Source organism: Asterias rubens, chromosome 4 (assembly GCF_902459465.1).
Source record: "Asterias rubens chromosome 4, eAstRub1.3, whole genome shotgun sequence".
NCBI classification, from domain to species: Eukaryota; Metazoa; Echinodermata; class Asteroidea; order Forcipulatida; family Asteriidae; genus Asterias; species Asterias rubens.
In genome coordinates this window covers 6,216,280-6,233,578 of record NC_047065.1, presented here as the reverse complement: position 1 = coordinate 6,233,578, position 17,299 = coordinate 6,216,280, and the positions used below count along the sequence as shown (strand labels likewise).

Here is a 17,299-nt window from a genome sequence, read left to right as displayed (position 1 = left end):
GCTTTCAGACACAGTGCACTGGTACAAAGGATGCAGAAACATACTGGCAGTATTACATCAATTTAATTCAGTTTGAGAGCTGATGAGGCGTGTCGGCTTCCGGGATATTCAAGAAACACGTTGCCTTGGATCGGACGAGTTGGTCTTTGTAAAGCGTTCCAAACCTACGTGGTAAGAAGTACGAGTTGGTCGAGTTGGTCTTTGAAAAGCGTTTGAAACCTACGTTATAAAATATATATGGTTGAAAAGTAGAATATAATGATCCACACAAGTATCACTCAAAATTGCACGGCTTTCCTTTTACGTCGCGAACTAACCCGGTCGGCCATTTATGGGAATCAACAATTTGACTCCCATAAATGGCCGACCGTGTTTGTCGACGAGGTAAAAAGAAAACCACACAATTTCGAGGCATATTTGTGTAGATCATTGTATTCTACTTTTACAACATCTTTCTACTAATATGCATTTTATAACAAACGGTTACAGAACGCTTTTCAAAGACCAACTCGACTGATCCAAGGCAACGTGTTCCTTTAAAGTTTTCAGACACAGTGCACTGATACATAGGATGCAGAAACATACTGGCAGGATTACATCAATTTAATTCAGTTTGAGAGCTGATGAGGCGTGTCGGCTTCCAGGATATTAAAGGAACACGTTGCCTTGGATCGGACGAGTTGGTCTTTGTAAAGCGTTCCAAACCTACGTGGTTAAAGTACGAGTTGGTCGAGTTGGTCTTTGAAAAGCGTTTGAAACCTACGTGGTTTAAATTAAAACAGCCTTGGATAGGATGACGCATCTTGAGAAGCATCCCCAAACAAATTGAGTGTAAGGAGCGACCGCGGTAACGCTTAATAATAAAATAATAATAATACCAAAACTTGTATAGCGCCCTAATCATGTAAACATGCTCTAGGGCGCTGAACATGGAAAAATGCTTCTCATATTATGCATATTGAGAAACATTAATTCACTTCGAAGTGCTACAGTTATGGAAAACGGTTCCACCTGTTATCCCCAACAAATTAAATATTAGCCATAGTTTCGCTTATTATTAGATTGCGTGTTCCTATTAGTGACCATTCTTCCGGCGTGAACATTTCGCCCGAGTTTTGGCGATCAGGTTAAAGGCAGTGGACACTATTGGTAATTACTCAAAAAACCTTACTTGGTAACGAGTAATGGGGAGAGGTTGGTAGTATAAAACATTGTGAGAAACGGCTCCCTCTGAAGTGGAGTAGTTTTCGAGAAAGAAGTAGCTTTCTACAAGTTTGATTTCGAAACCCCAGATTTAGAATTTGAGATCTCGAAATCAATACCTCAAATTCTAAACTTGAGGTCTCGAAATCAAATTAGTGGAAAATTACTTCTTTCTCGAAAACTACGTCACTTCAGAGGAAGCCGTTTCTAACAATGTTTTAAATGGTTAACAAGTGAGGATTTATGCTGATAAGTATTTTGAGTAATTCATAGTGTCCACTGCCTTTAAAGGGTATTTTATGTACTTTTTCCTAACAAAAACAAAATGTCAACAGATTTACATTAAACTTACACAGTTTGAAGATTATGATAGTAGATAGCTTTAAAGGGGCTTTTGCAACTTTTGAAATTCGACCTTAAGCCACTCAAGTGCCCGTAAATCCACCAAACAACATCGTAGCGCAACACAAGATGTGTCAAAATGTGCAGAAATTAACGGTGACTCGAAATGAATAATTATTTTTTGGCATACTGTTTCAGGTTCCGATATATCTGACCATTTGTAAGTGTTTAGATACTTTATTGGCGCAGTTTAATTTAATAACCTATACATTATCGTTTAGTTAGTTCTACTGGTAGTACGATAACGTCTTCGCCGTAATTGTCTAGCCCCATTAGAATACAGTATACCTCAAGCCGTGTATTTAACCTTTCCCATGAAATATGCAAATCATATTCACATGCCAACTGAAACCATTGGGCCCGAATTTTTAATAAGGAGAGGTTTACACATGGCTGTACCCGCAAGTTTACTGTAATATATTTATAGTTTCTTCCAAAACGCCATAGAGATGTGGACTAGGTTAACCGAAAACGCGTATAAGCTTCACACAATCATCAGCCCTCATTTTTGCCAACCGGTAGGTGTAGATTATTGGCACACGCGGCAAATTCTACATGTAACTTGGAGGCAACCAACTGCAACCAACCAACTCCAACGTGCACTCCCACGTGCACTACAACATGCACTAAGTTATTTTCATTGCCAAGAAAGATCAGAGCACACTAAAAGAAACCATGGGAGACAAAACCCGTTTTGGATTGTTGGTCCTTTTCCTTTTTCTGATTTCAAAATACCTGTGCTCCGGGCAAGGTATTGATGATGATGAAACAACCATGGACACAAATGAGTCAATGAATCCGACGATTCAAAGCGGTTTGAGTGAACCTCCAAGGCAGAGTTATTACCAACCTTCCGTTGGTAACTTCGACAGTGAAATCTCCGATTCGCTGGACCACAAGGTGTGGTCCAACGCGGCCCGTGGAGAGGGCTCAAAACACGGCGGCCGGCATATTAACCGACGCATACTGATCATCGATTGCTTAATGGACGGCAGTCACACCCACATCCAACGCCTAACGGCAAGGGCGTTGGCTGCGAGGGGGCATGACGTTACCTGGCTAACAATCAAGGACCGTTTGTATTGGGTAACTGACCAAGACCGAGCGTCCATCAACTTCAGAACATTCGAAACCGACTTTCCAAGTGAACTTGTAGAGGAGTTTTTCGAGTATTGGACGAAAAAAAGTCTATCGGGAGAACTTGGTTCCTTCACTTGGTAAGCATCACCTTTTCTTAGTTCTTATAGATTTATGACAGGAATAATGTTCATTATGAACTGTGATGGATTCGTGTTATACATTAAAGGGAGAAAACAAACAAACAAACAGCAAATCTGTTCGATTATTTAACCAACTGGTAAGCTAAGCCCCGGGGCATTTTCTTTAAGATGCTTTACAACTGATAATGTGCTTGCTGAGCGAGTTTCCATTTCTATAGCGCGGCAAACCGTATAGGCTTCTTGAAAACGCATGCTAATCATGAATTCAAATGACGTCACAATGGAAATACAAGACGAACAATTGTCTTGCTTAACATGATAATTGTATTTTGTTCAGTTTTTTTTTGTAGACATGTTATCTATCTATCTTTATCTTGAATGATAAAAAGTTAAACAAGGCACACGTTTTCAACCTCACCTTCAAACCTCTCGTTACCGAGATCCTGAATCACTCCTTATATTTTGATTCTTCTTCAAATTCAGGTATGTTAAAATGAGGCTGGGTTTCATTGAAAACGAGTTCCAGCGCATTTCAGAAGCCACGAATGTCACAATGTGGGATATGTTCTTGAACACTGACTTTGACGAGCTCCGTGCTTTAAAATTTGACATGGTTTTGTGTGAGGTCATGACGCCATGGTGTAGCATAATTGCCCACGATATACTCAAAGTACCGTTCATCAACACTATCAATGGCGGCTACTTGGGCACTCGCTACAGTCGATGGTACAACCAGCCCAGCCCGTTATCATACGTCCCGGAGTTTTTGACGTACTACTCAGACACGATGAGCTTCACCCAGAGGGTCAAGAACGTCATCATGCACGGGTTCTCACTTCTCACTTACGATTACATGATGCTTGGTGCGATGGACAAGGAGAAAAATAGGCTTGGCCTCAGCCCGGGGATCGGGACGAAGGAGATTATCTCCCGGTCGGAACTCTTCCTCTACAACTGGGATTTCCTCTTGGAGTTCCCGAGGCCAGTCACGCCGAACGTGATCATGATCGGAGGGCTAACGATCGCACCTCCGAAGCCACTATCTCAGGTAAAAACAATGTTTAGGGAGGGGGACATGGAGAGAAGGGTGGGGGTCTCAGGCCGTGTCCGAATTAGTGTCTTGAAGTCAAGACGGTAATTGTTAAGCGCGGTGCAGTTTGAGCGCGGTGCAGTTACGGGGACGGTACACACACCCTCGATCCCAGTGTGTGTGTGTGCAGTCGCAATGTACCCTTCCCATGAAATATTCTAATTACATTCACGCATGCGTACAGACCCTGTTGATTGGCAAACGCCATAGAGTTGTGCATAAGCAGACGCGCAATCGCGTCTGCGTGACGCACCCATTACCCGTGTACAAAACACGTAGTCTGGTTCCCAGACCCAAAAATTTCCGACTAGGCTCTGTCGAATTTAGGGTCCGGTATCACCCAAAATCACGTGACCAAAAAGGAGGAATTCCTCCTCTTTCGAAGTTATCCGGAATGTTCCGAACGTGTTGTCGTTAACATTCGGACAGTATCGTTGATGTTCGGTACGGACTCGTAATGTCAGTCCTGTCGGCCGTAGATCCAGGAGTTTTTATGCCGGTTACGGCCAATGCAGGCGTTGTGCCTAAATAAAGCGTTTGCAAAGCGATGCGACAAGTTCAAAATATATAAACCTGTGAAATCGCTCCGGGATCTGGTAAGTTTTTGTCCTTTTTCTTCAAAAATATTTTTTCAAAGGTGTTTTGACTTGTGAGTGTTCATTAGACATTGATTGAGGATTAAGTTTCATGATTTTTTGCAGTGGTGAAAATGGGGGAAAATCTGGTGACTAGCTGTCGAAATTAAACGTGTTGAACCAGATTTTAATTAATTGACGATCAAAATAATCTCGTAACCCTCCGGTCTGGCCGCCGTTGGGAGGAGGGTTACGTTATCGCAACTAGTAGTACGTGCAGACATGGTTTCCCTGGAGATGACCCCCGACCCTGACAAGTTGCGTCATGCTCTATTTTTAACCGTGGGTGATACCTGACCTAAGATTTTTAAGAAGAGAAGTCAAGGAATCTTTGGTCAGGGAACCAGACTACAAAACACGCGATGTTCCCTCAATTTGCCAACCAAAACGTTAGTGCGCACGCGCTATGTGCAATACATATTTCATGGGAAGGGTCTATTACCACGAGCTACCTACGATCGTTGCATGTGTATACGCCTCTCTATGTATGCATGATGTCATATTCTTACCCAAAATGAGGCTATGGGCGCACGTCCCCCATCACTTGCAGTGGCTGCGCCCATCGCCTCGGTTTGAGTTAGTTGTGACGTACCTAATGCACAAATACTAAGAGAGGCGTACTACGTACATTTAATACATAACACACGGGACCAGAAGCGTTACGTCCCATCCGAAGGACGCAGCAATAATGGGTAGTCTTGCTTTAAAGACACTGGACACCTTTGATAATTATTGTCAAAGACTTTTTTCAATTCAATTCACTTTATTTCCAAATCCAAACAAATAAACAAAACAATTAGCAGTGAATAATGAACTATGTTTTACAAGCAAATGGAATAATGATAATACATGAAGTAATACTATAATACTACATTTACAAGCAAAGACAAAATATAAATTACGGAAAACAAGCAAAACAACATACAGAGCACAAGGTGATGGAGTTGGAGGGGGGCCCATAAAAAGCAAAGCTTGTCGAGTATGGACCCCCTAACGAAAGCAATAAAGCATAACAATCAGTTTCAAAAGTAAACAAACACAATACAGTACGTAGGCGCTAAATAAATACTAAGCAATAATTAAGAGATGAACATGAAACAGATAAACAAAACAAAAAAACAAAAAACACAAAAACAAGGACAAACTTTACATCAATAATTTAACAGGATGACAAGTTTTCGGGCCAAACATTCTACTACCCACGCAGTCATCCACCTGATTGACAAAGTCGTCACTGCAATTGACAATTCTGAACACACTCTAGGGATTTTCCTCGATTTTTCGAAAGCCTTCGACACTCTTGACCATAGCATTTTGCTTCAAAAACTCAATCATTACGGTATTCGAGGAAGATCCCTAGAGTAGTTTACAAGCTACCTTTCCAACAGAAAGCAGTATGTCACTGTGGGGGGGGGGGGGGGGGCGGGGGCACTCATCCACCACCCGCTCAATTACATGTGGTGTTCCACAGGGCTCTATTCTGGGACCACTTCTCTTCTTGATCTATATCAATGATATTGCTAAATCCTCAGATGTCCTCTCCTTCATACTATTTGCTGATGACTCTAATTTATTTTGTAGTCATTCTCACTTAGACACTCTTATTGCTACAGTTAACTTTGAACTTGCTTTTGTAAGTAATTGGATAAAATCTAACAAACTGTCTTTAAACATTAAAAAACCAACTGTATGCTTTTTAGTAATGTGTCTAATGTTATACCTAGAGATATTTATATTGATAGTATTAATATTAATCAAGTTGACTGTACTAACATTTTTGGCTTGCACATAGATCACAAGCTTTCCTGGAAACCACATGTTGACTCTCTGTGTAAAACTATTTCTAGAAATGTTGGTGTCATCAATAGACTTAAGTTTTATCTCCCTGAGTATATTTTAATTACCTTGTATAACACCCTTGTCTTATCTCACATTAGTTATGGTATTTTAGCTTGGGGGTAATGCGTCTCATTCTGTGTTAAATAGACTGTTCCTTCTACAAAAAAGGGCCATTCGTGTTGTTAGCAATTCGTCTTATCTTGCTCACACTGATCCCCTATTCACCAAGTACCGGTCTCTGAAATTGAATGACATCTATTCTTTCCCTCTGGGTACAGTCATGTTTCAACTGGCTCACAACTGTTTACCCTCCTGCCTTGATTCCATGTTCACCCTTAATCAGTCCATCCATACTCATTGTACCCGTCAAGCTTCCCACTATCACACTCTCTTTACCAGGACCCTTCTTTCTCACAATAGTATTAAATACCAAGGTCCTAAACTCTGGAACTCTTTGAACACTCCTCTCACTAATGCCACTTCCTTGAGTATGATTAAAAGTAAGCTTAAACAGTTCCTCCTTAATAATTGCGCCTAGTTCTATTATGTCCTGTATTCACCTATTCACATTATTTTTATAGTCTTGTTGCCTAATTCTGGTTTTCCATTTTTTTTTTTTTTTTTGTGCTCTAATGAGTACTAATTTAATTTAAATTTAATTCAATTTAAATGAAAGACCAGTCTTCTCAGTTGGTGTAGCTCAACATAAAAAGCAGAAATGGAAACCTGTGAAAATTTAAGCTCAGTTGGTCGTCGAAGTTGCGAGATAATAATGAAAGAAAAAACACCCTTGTCACACGAAGTTGTGTGCTTTCAGATACTTGTTTTAAAATCTCATTCTGATGTCTCGAAATCAAATTCGTGAAAAATTACTTCTTTCTCAAAAACAACGTTACTTTAAGACCGTTCTTAAAATGTTTTAAACTATCAACAGCTTCCCATAACTCGTTACCAGGTAAGGTTTTATGCTAACAATTGTTTTGAGTAATTACCAATAGTGTCCACTGCCTATATAAAGGACACACGTGTCAAGACCGGGACTGCTGAACAAGAACAAAAACTCCATAGCTTATTAGCCACGTGCTGGAACGAATCCCATACAACAACTTAATTAAAGGGAAGGTGTACCTTTAGTGTTTGGATGGAACCGTTCAAATTATTGTAATTCTATATAATATGGATCCAGGTACCAATGCAAGTATAACGTGTCTGTTTGTGTAAGAAAAACTCCCTGGTGCCTGTGTATGAATCGGGCTGCAAATGTACGCGCTGCCTTTTTTCGGTCCAGTGATCATATTATAAGGGGGTACGCATTTTTTTTATTTTCTTCGTATTTCAAGGTAATTAAGGTTAATTTTATTTGCAACCACCTACGGTTGGGTTCAAACTTCAATTTATTCCAAATAATTTTGTAACAGAAGATGAACGGACGCAAGGTTTGGTATGAAAGCACGGCTGATGATTTACGAAAACATGTGCGCTGAAAGCAACGTTGACGTGCGGCACGAATCTCTTGCGGCACCAAAACCTGGCCCGCAACCCACCCGCAAACCCGGCCTCTCTCCCATTTGGGTCAAGGTTGCACACGTACCATTCATTATGCATAAAATATTATCGCCGATAATAAATAATTTTGAGTAGGATGGGTATAACCAGGGCCCAATTTCATAGCGCTTCTTAGCGGCCGATTTATAATTATAATTCTTACTGTGCGATTTATAATTCATAGCGCTGCTAACCGTAAGCACACGAAAAGACAAAACTTCCGGTGCTTACCGCACGAAAATAAATGACGTCACAAATTGTGACGTCATTGATGCAAATCCACGGTAAACACGCAATATGGCCGCCTAATGTTATGGACGTGTTCAGTGCCTTCTTTACCGAGGTGTTGTCCTATATAGGTTGGCAATACAGCTGAAAAGGGCCTCTCTGCGGTAGTGAACTCTCTAAATGAAAAAAGAGTGAAACCACCACCACTCTTTACTATTCGAGTTGTCCGTCATATGGCTCTTTAGAAAGAGTGGTGGTTATTGCACTCTTTTAGAGGGGTTTCACTCCAAGAGAGAGTGAGAAATCACTCAAAAAAGATGTAACCTTCAATCTAAAAGAGTGGTGACCACTCGAAAAAGAGTTGTCCGTTGTATATGGCTCTTCAAAGAGTGCTTTTTTACTCCTTTGCATTTAAGAGAACTACGGTAGATGATCAATGATGGCGAGCTTGGTTATACGGTCGTACCAATGGGTGCCCAGTGTAATGGTCATTTGACATTGTTGGGGGAATGCCTCTATTCTTTTCCGGTCTTTACAGTGGATAATTAACTATACTAGTATACTTGCGGGTATAACCAAGTGTAAATCTCGTTTGGTAGAGTGTTGGCTAGGAAAATATTAATTCCTAGTTATTTATTTAGTATTGGTTATTCCTCAAAATAATTATTATCATAAAACCTTACTTGGTAACACAGGTAATGGGGAGAGATTGATAGTATAAAACATTGTGAGAAACGGCTCCCTCTGAAGTGACGAAGTTTTCCAGAAAGAAGTAATTTTCAGCGAATTGTATTTCGAGATTTAGAATTTGAGGTCGTGAAATCAAGCATCTGAAAGCACACAACTTTGTGTTACAAGGGTGGTTTTTTTTTTCTTTTATTATTATCTCGCAACTTCGTCGACCAAATGAGCTCAAATTTTCACAGGTTTGTTATTTTATGCATATGTTAAGATACACCAAGTGAGAAGACTGATCTTTGACAATTACCAATGGGAGACTTTTGGGACGCTTGGTGGCAGCAGACTTACCAGGTAAAATCCATTGTTCTCGGTCATGTGCGCATGCTCAGAACTACGTAAACAATGGCAATTTTCTGGTAAGTCTGCTGCCACCTAGCGCCTCAAAGTCTCCCATTGTGTCCAGTGTCTTTAAGTTTACTTATTACTTCGTACTTTTCACACCATGTAGGAGCTAGAAGAGTTTGTTCAGGGGTCAGGTGAGCATGGTGTCGCTGTGTTCTCAGTCAGTACGCTCCTTCATGTCATGAATATGGAGATGGCCAATATGATCGGAGCGGCACTGGCCCGTATCCCTCAGCGGGTTGTGTGGAAGTACCTCGGCGAGGAAAAACCACACACATTAGGAAACAACACCATGTTAGTCAGATGGATCTCCCAGCAAGATTTAATCGGTAAGTTTGTTAGATGTTTATTATAAATTTTGATGTAGAGAACTAAAGTCCGAAATTACGTTTGGTGACTGTTGGTGACTTAAAGACACTGGACACTATTGGTAATTGTCAAAGACCAGTCTTCTCACTTGCTCACTTGGTGTATCTCAACATACGCATAAAATAACAAAACTGTGAACCTGTGAAAGAAAAACGCCCTTGTGACACAAAGTTGAGTGTTTTCAGATGCTTGATTTGGAGACCTCAATTCTAAACTTGAGGTCCCGAAATCAAATTCGTGGAAAATTACTTCTTTCTCGAAAACTACGTCACTTCAGAGGGAGCCATTTCTCACAATGTCTTATTTTATCAACCTCTCCCCATTACTCTGAGGTTTTATGCTGATAATTACTTTGAGTAATTACTTATAGTTTCCACTGCCTTTAGGGCTTATAACTGGATCACCACCCCCCCCCCCCCCCTCCCCCCGCGACCCGGAATTCGGACTAGTTTGAATCTGGAATCAATTCTAACCCGAAAGTATACCATAGTGATCATAACAGTGGCACCGAAAGAACTTTAGTGAGCTTTTGGTGACCTTTGACCAAGACATGCTGGCTCTAAAATTACCCTTGTTTTTATTCACAACGTTTCAAAAGGTGTGTGCAAACTGTCCGGAATTCCGGTTCCCAGGGTGCCTGACCCGCCTCTGGATCAGTTTGACCCGGCCGGAGTCTGTGTTAAAGTCACCTGGAATCCGAATGGGATGTCCAAAACTCAACCAAATTATGGAAAATAACATCAAGCCAGATTGAGTAAGAAATGCCCCCGGACACGCCCGGGGACCTGGATTCCGGGTCAATTGTGACGATGGAGTTTTGGAGAGAGTGGACTTTTGCGAAGTCGTCAGAGAACAACTTTTATAATCCGTACTCACAAAATGACTGTCCTTTCCACACACAGCTCACGAGAAGACACGCTTGTTGATATACCATGGTGGCTTGAATGGAGGTTACGAGGCCATGTACTACGGGGTCCCCATCCTGGGCCTACCGCTGTTTACTGATCAGATCGATGACCTAGTCCGTCTCAAGGTTATCGGCATGGCTCACTATTTCCCCAGAGGGCCCATTGGCTTAACATCGGAAGTATTGTACCAAGGCATCCGAGAAGTCGTGGACAATTCTTCGTAAGTATTCTTTGATTGCCTCCTCTAGCTATATCATAGACTTATATATAACTCTATGAGCTATACAGACCTTTATCACTGTGTCGCCATCTTGATTTTACTCCATTCCAGCCATAGAGCGAAATATAAAGCTTCATGAAAACCTTTGGTAATGTCAAAGACAAGTCTTCTTACTTGGTGTAGTCTCAACATAATGCACACAATAACAAACCTGTGAAAAATTTAACTCAATGGGAGACTTTCAGGACGCTTGGTGGCAGCAGACTTACCAGGTAAAATCCATTGTTCCCGGTCATGTCCGCATGCAGAACTCTGTAAACAATGGAAACTTCTGCTGCCACCTAGCGCCTCAAAGTCTTCCATTGGTCGTCGAAGTTGCGAGGGAATAATGGGAAAAAAAACACGTTTTGTGCTTTCGACCTGTGGCGTGTCATGGCCGAGCGGTTCGAGCACCGGATTCAAGCTCTGGTGTTTGATCAGCAGAGTGTGGGTTCGAATCCGTGACACTTGCTACGTAAAATTGGGGAGGTAGTGCTTTCTGTGCTACCGGCCAGGCTTTGGATTGATGATACCCAAACCTACATCCGTTTGGACTGTAAAGGGGGTAACCCTGCTTCAGCCCTATAACGGCCTCTGGAAAAAAATTGTAGCCCACACCTTGAAGTGGCCATCGGGTCTTTTGTGTCTGGCGACTTGCATTAAAACAATTTGTTTATTTTATTTTTGAACTCAGCTGAGAATGAGGTCAATTCAAATATTTTTAGTGAGAAATGACTTCTTTCTCAGAAACTACGTCACTTATATTAGGGAGCCGTTTCTAACAATTTGTTATACTATAAACAACTCTCTATAGTTTTCATGCTAACAATTACTTTTTAGTAATTACCAAAAGTGTGCATTTAAAGAGAATCTTATATACAATCTACTTCGTTTCCTCCTAACAACAGCTACCTGGAGAATGCTAAGATAGCTTCAAGAAAGATGCATGACATGGAGAATACCGGCCAGGGTCTCCCAATGAATCGCACACTCTTCTGGATAGAGTATGCTATAGAACACGGTACAGATCACCTCAGGACTCAGATAGAAAAACTCGCCTGGTACGAACTATGCTTATTGGATGTCATGGGCATTGTTCTTGTGATAACGATCGTGTTTGTATGGTTGCTGCCAAAGTGTTGTCTCGGTTGTGCACGCCCATGTAGCAGAACCGCTTCAAGGTAGAAACCAGGACCGTGTGCATTGTTGGCGATCGTAACTATAAAAAAAAAAACTGTTTTGGCTGAATTGGCTGTTGGTTAATGACTGGCAAATCACTGGTTATTTGTTACAATCGCCATAACCAAGCGTTGACTTTAAAAAGATGGTGTTTCAGCATGTATATTTACCATAGGTTATGCTTCAAAATTTTCCTTCAGGGCCCAACGGCGCAACCAATGTTATTTTCATTTTGGGCGGCACCAAAGTCCCTTTTCTTCCTTTATTTTATAATTGATTGAATTGTAAAACTGTGTATATACTGTACATTTAATCACACTTTATGTAAGGTTATTTTCAGGGCTGTCCCCTGTTTTCTTCTCTTATCGTTTTGCAAACATTGGGCCATCAACGCCAACCAGCGCAGTTTGGTTTTTTTTAAGAAGGGGGATCTCTGTTTAGGGTCTATGTAACTTTTGTAGGACAAAAAACACAATGTCCACAGATTTACACTTAACTTACACACCTTGAAGATGATGATAGTAGAAAGCTTCCCTGTAGTTTTGGGGAAATGAGTAAAACAATGTCATGAAAATCATTTTCGTCTCATGAGACGAAAATTATTTTAACCATTTACAGACGTATTTTCATGACATTGTTTTACTCATTTCTAAAAAAAAAAAAAAAAACTACATCACCTCGGTGAGTAATATTTGAAAGGAAGCTTTCCACTATCATTATCTCCAAACCATGTAAGTTTAATGTAAATCTATGGACATTTTGAAAAGGTACCCAAATCCTTTAAACGGAATATCCTGCCACACCGGATGTTATAACGCATTGGAGAGTGGTTTTGTTTTTATAGCGCCCGCCTTTGTTCTTACTTTCCGCAATTAAAAACACAGTACCAGGAGAATGTAAGCTCATTAAATAAATTTTCGAAACTTTCGCATAATTATGTTTGTCGACCTGCCCAGGCGATTATTACTAGTGGTTCAATGTTTTCATATTTTATTATCGGTTATGTCGTGGTAATATTTGGGATAAAATTGTGCGGGCAGGCAGCAATGCTATAGTGTTTCTCTTGTATCTGTGAAATGTTTACATTTGATTATTTACTTTAGAGTGATATAATATTATTACCACCTGCACATTAATAAACACAACTTTACAAACAGCACGTAGAACCTTTTTTTTTTTTTATAAACGTTTTTGGTTGTCATCCGTTTTTGTTTTTGTGTCATGATCGTTCTTTGGTGTTGTTGTTGGTGTTGTTGTTTATGTTGTTGTTGTTGTTGTGGTTGTTTTACTTCTTTTTTTTCTTTTCTTTTTGTCCCCTACTTTTTGAGCCGACTTCCCTCACTGACCCACGAGGATTGGACATGACCCGGAATCTGTGTTAACATGACATGGATAGAAAGGGTACAGTTGACCCAGAATCCGACTTTAAACCAGTCTCCGTGTCAGCCAGACCCACAAATTAGTCATGATACACTGGGACCCGGAATCTTGGTCAAAATCATTTGTTTGTAGAGTTTAATTTGTTGTGCCCTAATAATGGTTCCCTCAATCGAACTATCGTGTTGTTTACTATGGGGTTGTTGGTGATTCTGCATGGTATTTTTTTTTTTCTTCTTTTTTATATTGCCACTATCCTGGTGTCATGTGTTTTCAGCAGGATAACAGGAAAATTGTTCACAATCAAAAACTGAATGTTTTTTTCAAATCATCTATCAAAATTGTTTAACAATAACATTTTCAAAGTTTTGGTTTTACGTTGCGAGAGACAGTCCGCCATTAACAGTGCTATGCATTGCGAGCAACGTCATATATTATGTTTTCACACCTTTCATTGGTTGGTATTTTATTGAATATTCAGAAGCTTCTATCACCGGTGCAGCTTGCACAATCTCGCGGTAAACGGGAATCAAAGTTGGGGTTCAAAAAACATATGAGGGTCGATAACGTATGATACTTCAAGTTACGGTGGCAACTTTCAGAACTCCTTCGACCCCAACCGTCTTTTCTAAATCGTTCAAAGCACAACAAAACACTTCCAACAAACGTTAATTTTTAACAGAGCTGCAATTTGGGGACCAATACAAATGTGTGTGTATCTTCATTTATGCATTCCCATGCGAATCTGAAATGCAAATTAATCAGAGTCGTACTGCATGCGAGCGCCCTCTTGGGAGGGCTAGAGAGAGCGAGACAAAATGGCTGACTACGAAAGACTCCTGACAGTTTTCCCTTCAGTTGATCCACATTTTATAGCCAATGTGGTGGACAAAGTTCCTGAAAAATGAACAAGGTGAGTTAAGTATAAGTTATAGCACCCCTTAAAGACTTTCAAATATTACATAGATTTTAAAACAGACTAAAACGAAGCAAAAATCAACACGTCTCTTTTCGTCGTTTGATGGCGGAATGTTTAAAAACACGTGAATAGACATGTCAATTGTTGAATGATGAACACACCGTGTTGGTTCGCATGGACGGCCAATGGCTGCTCGCAAAACATTCAACCGTGTTTCATATTCTGGTGTTTTTAAATTCATCATTTAGTGCAAACTTTCAATTTAGGCACTGTACACGTTTGGTAATTGTCAAAGACCACTGTTCTCACTTGGTGCATCCCATCATTACCATACAAGCCTGATGTGAAAAGTTGGGCTCAATTAGTCATCGAAGTTACGAGAAAATGATGAAAGAAAAAACACCCGGCGCTTACTGGACGAATTTGTGTGCTTTTAGATAAAAAATAAAATACTTCTAGCTAGAAGTCTTAACCTTACTTTAGTGAGAAATTACCTCTTTCCCAAAAATTACGGTACTTCAGAGGGAGTGGGTTTCCCACAATATGTTATTGTCAACAGCTCTCCAATGCCCGTTACCAAGTCGGTTTGTTTTGAGTTATTACTAAACGTGTACCTTCCCTCTAACCTCCTCAGATTGGTTCCTTTAAAGAGATATGGATACAGGATTTGTCCTGGCATCGATTAAGGGGAAGGCTGGGTATACGTTCGGCAAAAAAAATCACTCATTCATGACAATACAAACTTACAAACAGCATCTTTGGATAGTATTTTGAGAACAATTTGCACTTCGAAGTCATGTGGTTATGGAAAATTATATCATTATTGAAATGTTTTCCCTCAAAATTTGAATCTGAGAAACGTCACTGTCAGATACGTTACTCAGATTGTGTATTTCAATTACATACAATGCGTGGACAGAACCACTCTGGATTTTCGGCGTTATCTTAAAACTCTACCAACGTTTGAGATTAAATTTTCAAAACTTTGCTACGTATGGTACGCCCACATTGTATACAGGATAAAACTAATCGACCAGTTTCAAAAACCAACTAAATCACTCAGGCTTTACAATTTTTACAATTTATCCACGTTATTTTTTGTTCGGTTATTATTTTTTCAAACTTTTGAAGTTTTCTTCCATGTATTTTTACTTAAATGATCGGAAATACTACCCCTTCGATTTTTGAATTAGTGATTAGAGATTTTTTGAAACTCTGCATTTTTGCGTAGCGTGACACTGGTCATAATGTGAGAGATTTAATATAATGAAACAATTTATTATTGAGTTTAAAATTAAACTTAATTAATACACATGCACTCGTTCACCTTTCGATAAAAAAGAACAATGTCAATTTTATTCAAGTTGATCTTCAAATGTTAAATTCTCTTGACACTGATCAAAATGGTTTAGTTTACATTATAAAGCCAATTTTTATCGAGTTTTACTCAATTGTATGTAAGATCTGCAAATAGAAAAAATATTGTGACCAATAATACGAAATATTCATGTATAGGCCTACATAATTTTGTTTACTCTATTACAATCTTCCGAGGCACTTCGAATGCATTTGTATAGCGTGGAGGAAAGTAAGAAAAATGGCTGACTGTGTGGTAAAGTTCTGTTTAAAGGCAGTGGACACTATTGGTAATTACTCAAAATAATTATAAGCATAAAACCTTACTTGGTAACGAGTAATGGGGAGAGGTTGATAGTACAAAACATTGTGAGAAACAGCTCCCTCTGAAGTGACGTTGTTTTCAAGAAAGAAGTAATTTTACACGAATTTGTTTTCGAGACCTCAGATTTAGATTTTGAGGTCTCGAAATCAAGCATCTGAAAGCACACAACTTCGTGTGACAATGATGCTTTTTCTTTCATTATTATCTCGCAAATTTTCACAGGTTTGTTATTGAATGCATATGTTGAGAAGACATGGTCTGTGACAATTACCAGTAGTGTCCAGTGTCTTTTAAACATGGTCCCACGCATTCGCCTTTAGGAATCATTCACTGATCACATGACATTGGTACAAAGTGGGACACACACATGGCCATTACCTTTTCCCCAACTTAAAGGCACACATTGCCTTGGATCGGACGAGTTGGTCTATAAAAAGGGTTTGTAACAGTTTGTTATAAAATGCATATGATTGGAAAGATGTTTTAAAAGTAGAATACAATGATCCACACAAATTTGCCTCGAAATTGCGTGGTTTTCCTTTTACTTTGCGAACTAACACGGTCGGCCATTCATGAGAGTCAAAAATTTGACTCCCATAAATGGCCGACTGTGTTAGTCGACGAGGTAAAAGGAAAACCGTGCAATTTCGAGGCATGTTTGTGTGGATCATTGTATTCTACTTTTACAACATCTTTCTAACCATATGCATTTTATAACAAACGGTTACAAACGCTTTTCAAAGACCAACTCGACCGATCCAAGGCAACATTTGAGCTCGGTAAAGAGTTTCACAATATTTGTAAAGACTCGTTAGGCATTTAAGGCACTGTATAAAGGCACTGATAGGACTTATGGACGGTTCAACATAAAAATACTACTTCTAGGCAGCCTATGATGCACAACAAATTTATTATTTATCATTCCTGTGTGCTAAAAACGCTCCGGATTTTTGGCGATATCTCAACAACGCTACAACCTTTTGAAGTGAAATTAGCACAGTATAGTTTTATTGTATTCTACATTTATATTGGATTTTTGATGCTTCCATTATAATCTAGCAACTTTGACGACCAATTGAGTTCAAATTTTCACAGGTTTGTTGTTTTGTGCATATGTTGAGATACACCAAATGAGAAGTAAAAGACTTTGACAATTACCAAAGGTGTCCAGGTCTTTAAGCTAATGTTTCATATGCTACAGCAGATAAGTGTGCATGATCAAGAAGGTTTGAAACAAATGCTTACAGTGCAGTGGTGAAGCCAGGTTTTTTACCCCTCGTGAGCACAGGGGGGGGGGGGGCTCATCAGTGGGGGAGGGGGCCATTTTCGCACTTCCTTTTAGGCTCATTACAAGTATCTAGA

At 39.8% G+C, this 17,299-nt stretch overlaps 1 protein-coding gene across 2 annotated transcripts; it reads left to right on the top strand.

The window, feature by feature from the left end:
• The first annotated feature begins 29 nt into the window (after positions 1 to 29).
• On the top strand, positions 30 to 12,440 carry LOC117289131 (UDP-glucuronosyltransferase 2C1-like). 2 transcript variants are annotated; one of them, XM_033770110.1, is made up of 6 exons: positions 30 to 171; positions 2,357 to 2,822; positions 3,309 to 3,873; positions 9,352 to 9,574; positions 10,517 to 10,742; positions 11,690 to 12,440. In XM_033770110.1, exons 2-6 carry the CDS (start codon positions 2,380 to 2,382, stop codon positions 11,964 to 11,966), a joined length of 1,734 nt encoding a protein of 577 aa, XP_033626001.1. In that variant the 5' UTR covers positions 30 to 171; positions 2,357 to 2,379; the 3' UTR covers positions 11,967 to 12,440. The 2 variants fall into 2 exon arrangements, with proteins under 2 accessions (XP_033626001.1, XP_033626000.1); XM_033770109.1 differs by lacking the exon at positions 30 to 171 and having other exon boundaries at positions 2,134 to 2,822.
• Positions 12,441 to 17,299: the final 4,859 nt, after the last annotated feature.

What these genes read in the sequence shown, in the direction of transcription:
- LOC117289131 (XM_033770109.1), top strand. Translation starts at nt 2,281, where the DNA reads ATGGGAGACAAAACCCGTTTTGGATTGTTGGTCCTTTTCCTTTTTCTG. An exon ending in CTCCGAAGCCACTATCTCAG is followed by an intron (nt 3,874 to 9,351) that starts GTAAAAACAATG and finishes CACACCATGTAG; the next exon opens with GAGCTAGAAGAGTTTGTTCA. An exon ending in GAAGTCGTGGACAATTCTTC is followed by an intron (nt 10,743 to 11,689) that starts GTAAGTATTCTT and finishes TCCTAACAACAG; the next exon opens with CTACCTGGAGAATGCTAAGA.